Below are 3,214 nucleotides of genomic sequence, written 5' to 3' on the forward strand. Positions count from 1 at the left end.
GCTGGCGGAGGAGAGCCAGGGGACCCCTCACCCGTGGCCACGGGCCGCTGTTCCTCCCCGTCCTGCAGGCAGAAGGCTTTCTTGAGCAGGACAATGCGGTGCTGCAGCAGGTCCCCGATGTACTTGACCACGGTTTTCTTGTCCAGGTTAAACACCCTCAGCCAAGCGAGCTGCGAGGCCATTCTCAGGAGGATCTCCAGGAGCTCCTTCAGCCTCAGGTGTGCCGGTGGAGGCAGATCAACCCCTGCCAGCCTGCAGAAGCGGGCGAGGGTGCAGGAGAGGCGGGCAGGGGGGGGCAGGGACCGCCCGGCGCAGAAAGGTGTGGCCTGACGATGGGCACGGGGTGCCGGCCCGTCACCAGCCACGTCTCACTGGCCAGCTCCACTATCTGCAGTGTTCTGGCCACCACCTTCTCCTTGTCCTCCACAAACGGGGCAGGGATGTTGGCTGTGGGCTGGAAGAGCTGAAAGCTGGAAAAGCAAAGAACCCATGGCCAGCATCAGCACATGGGGGAGCTGCACCACCTTGCTTCTGCTCGTGCCACCCAGCCAAGGGCCACATTACCCTCTCCAAAGTGGGGAGAAAGGGGCAGGAAGAGAAGAATCACAGCCCAGACTGTGCCAAGGGAGGCAAAGAAGCCATCACAGCCTGTAAAAAGCCCAGCACACATGTGGGACATCAGCCCCACGCCACCAGCAAGCCCCTGTGCTGCCAATGTCCACCTCTGGGCTGCTCTGTTGTACCATGGTTGACCAAGACCACCGTGAAGTTTGTCCTTTGGTGAAATCAACAACACAGCTACAGTGCAGTAACTTCATCCCAGAACATCGCTCATAACCTCTTACAGAAAGAGAGGAATTTCCTCAATGCTGTGGCTGTAACCAGCCCTGGGGTTTAGTTCTGCACTGAAGCATTTGTTGTGCCTCAGGACCCAAGTCAGACAGAGCAGGCTGGGCTCAGTGCTGGCAAAACAAGAGTAGTAACTATTTGCTTACTAACAGTCTTACTCCGATGCTTTAGAACATAACATGGCTTTAACCTGCCAGAGGGGAGGTTGAGATGGGCTCTTAGGCACAGGCTCTTCCCCGTGAGGGTGCTGAGGCGCTGGCACAGGGTGCCCAGAGAAGCTGTGGCTGCCCCATCCCTGGCAGTGTTCAAGGCCAGGCTGGACACAGGGGCTTGGAGCAACCTGCTCTAGTGGAAGGTGTCCCTGCCCGTGGCTTTATGGATGAGCTTTAAGGTCCCTTCCAACACAAACCTTCCCATGACTCTATGATGCTCTGACATACCTGTGCAACAGCGCAGGTCTCCCTGCCTCTGCCTGTGGACTCTGCCCTGGGCAGAAGCTTTGCCACGCACCAGCACCACACACAGGACCCTGGAGTGGCTGGAAGGGGCCCTGTTACCTGTTCAGGTGGCTCTTCACCAGATCCGCCAGGCTCAGGGCAGGCACAGAGAGCTCCAGCTCCTTCTGGAGGCTCAGGAAGACGCTGGCAAACAGCTCCTGCTTCGCGTACAGCAGCGAGCAGATGGTGCCCATCGTCAGGGGCCAGTTGTGCTGGCGACAGGTCACGAAGACGCAGCAGCCCCCCAGGAGCTCCTTCTTCTCCAGGCTGAGCAGATGGAAGCAGGGGTGCTGCAGGGCTCTCTGCACGTAGGACACTGCTGTCTCCTCAAACAGCGCCGGGAGCTGCAGCACCTTACAGAGATCCTGCACCCGCCTGATGCCTGGGAGAAGACACAGCCCGTATGGATCAGCTCAAGCAGCTTCTGCTACATCCCTCATCAGTAGCATTCACCCAGGCCCAGGAGAAGGCACAAGACGCACAGCCCCTGCTGTGCACATGCATCCCCCTTAGTGCAGATGCTGACCTGCCTTCTGCATGCGCTGCTGCCAGCTCTGGAGGCTTTTACCATCCAGAGAGCATTAGGAACACCTTCAACTAGAGCAGCAGCAATAGGAACACCTTCAACTAGAGCAGCAGCAATAGGAACACCTTCAACTAGAGCAGCAGCAATAGGAACACCTTCAACTAGAGCAGCAGCAATAGGAACACCTTCAACTAGAGCAGCAGCATTAGGAACACCTTCAACTAGAGCAGCAGCAATAGGAACACCTTCAACTAGAGCACACGTGGTGTGAGAAGGCAACTGGAGGACCTGCTCTTACCTCGCTGCAGGCAGCGGCTCAGTTGCTCCTTCTGGCCAGTGCTCTGGGAATATGCCACCTCTGGAAAACAGGCAGTGTTAGGCCAGCCCACCCTACAGGGACCCTGGGGACAGTGTCAGCACCATCTGGGGCCCGGCGCTGGAGCTCAGCGGTCAGAATTGAGGCCGCTGAAGCAGCGCTGGCAGCGCAGAGTAGGTACAGGAGAGGTGCAGGATCCCCTTTGAGCCACCGCTTCTACCCAAACGGAACCAGTGAAGGGCCTCGGGGCTTCTCCACTGCAAGGGATAGAACGTGGCAGGTTTGGCTTATAATGGAAAACCATGCTGGTTCTCTGCTTAGGGAGGGAGGAAGGGGGAGGAAGGGGAAGGAAGGGAAAAGAAGGAGAAAGAAGGGAAGAAAAGGAAGGAAGGGAGGGGAGGGAAAGAAGGGAAAGCTGAGAAAGAAGGGAAGGAAGGGAAGGCTGAGAAGGCAGGGAAAGAAGAGAAGGAAAGGAAAGAAGGGAAAGAAGGGAAGGAAAAAAAGGAAGGGAAAAAAAGGAAGGGAAGAGAAGGGAAGGAAAAAAAGGAGGGAAAAAAGGGAAGGGAAGGGAAGGAAGGGAAAGGAAGGGAAGGGAAGGGAAGGGAAGGCAAAGCAAGGCAAGGCAAGGCAAGGCAAGGCAAGTCTAGGCCAGTCTTCTGTGACAGAGAAAGGGAGGGGAAGGGAAGGGAAGGGAAGAAAAGGAAAGGAAAGAAGGGAAGGAAGGAAGGGAAAAAAGGAAGGAAGGAAGGGAAGGAAGGGAAGGATAGGAAAGGAAAGGAAAGGAGGGAAGGAAGGGAAGGAAAGAAAAGGAAAGGAAAGGAAAGAAGGGAAGGAAGGAAGGGAAAGAAGTGAAAGAAAGGAAGGAAGGGAAGGAAAGAAAGAAAAGAGGGAAAGAAGGCAAAAAAAAGAAGGAAGGGAAAAAGGGAAAGAAGAGAAGGAAAGGAAGGGAAGAAAGGGAAAGAAGGGAAAGGAAGCGAAGGGAAGAGAAAGGAAGGGAAGGGAGGGAAGGGTAAAGCGGCCGGACCA

The 3,214-nt window shown here is 55.9% G+C and overlaps 1 protein-coding gene across 1 annotated transcript in view; it reads right to left on the reverse strand.

The window, feature by feature from the left end:
- The window catches only part of BRF2 (BRF2, RNA polymerase III transcription initiation factor 50 kDa subunit), a gene marked incomplete at its 5' end in the record, with an annotated part of 2,451 nt that extends 221 nt beyond the window's left edge, over positions 1-2,230 (reverse strand). Inside the window, 4 exon segments of the mRNA XM_010019168.1 lie at positions 32-328; positions 331-470; positions 1,407-1,728; positions 2,171-2,230. Of these exon segments, the coding sequence (XP_010017470.1) occupies positions 32-328; positions 331-470; positions 1,407-1,728; positions 2,171-2,230 (819 nt within the window).
- Between the last annotated feature and the right edge of the window lie 984 nt (positions 2,231-3,214).

Source organism: Nestor notabilis, unplaced genomic scaffold (assembly GCF_000696875.1).
Source record: "Nestor notabilis isolate BGI_N333 unplaced genomic scaffold, ASM69687v1 scaffold21267, whole genome shotgun sequence".
NCBI lineage: Eukaryota > Metazoa > Chordata > Aves > Psittaciformes > Psittacidae > Nestor > Nestor notabilis.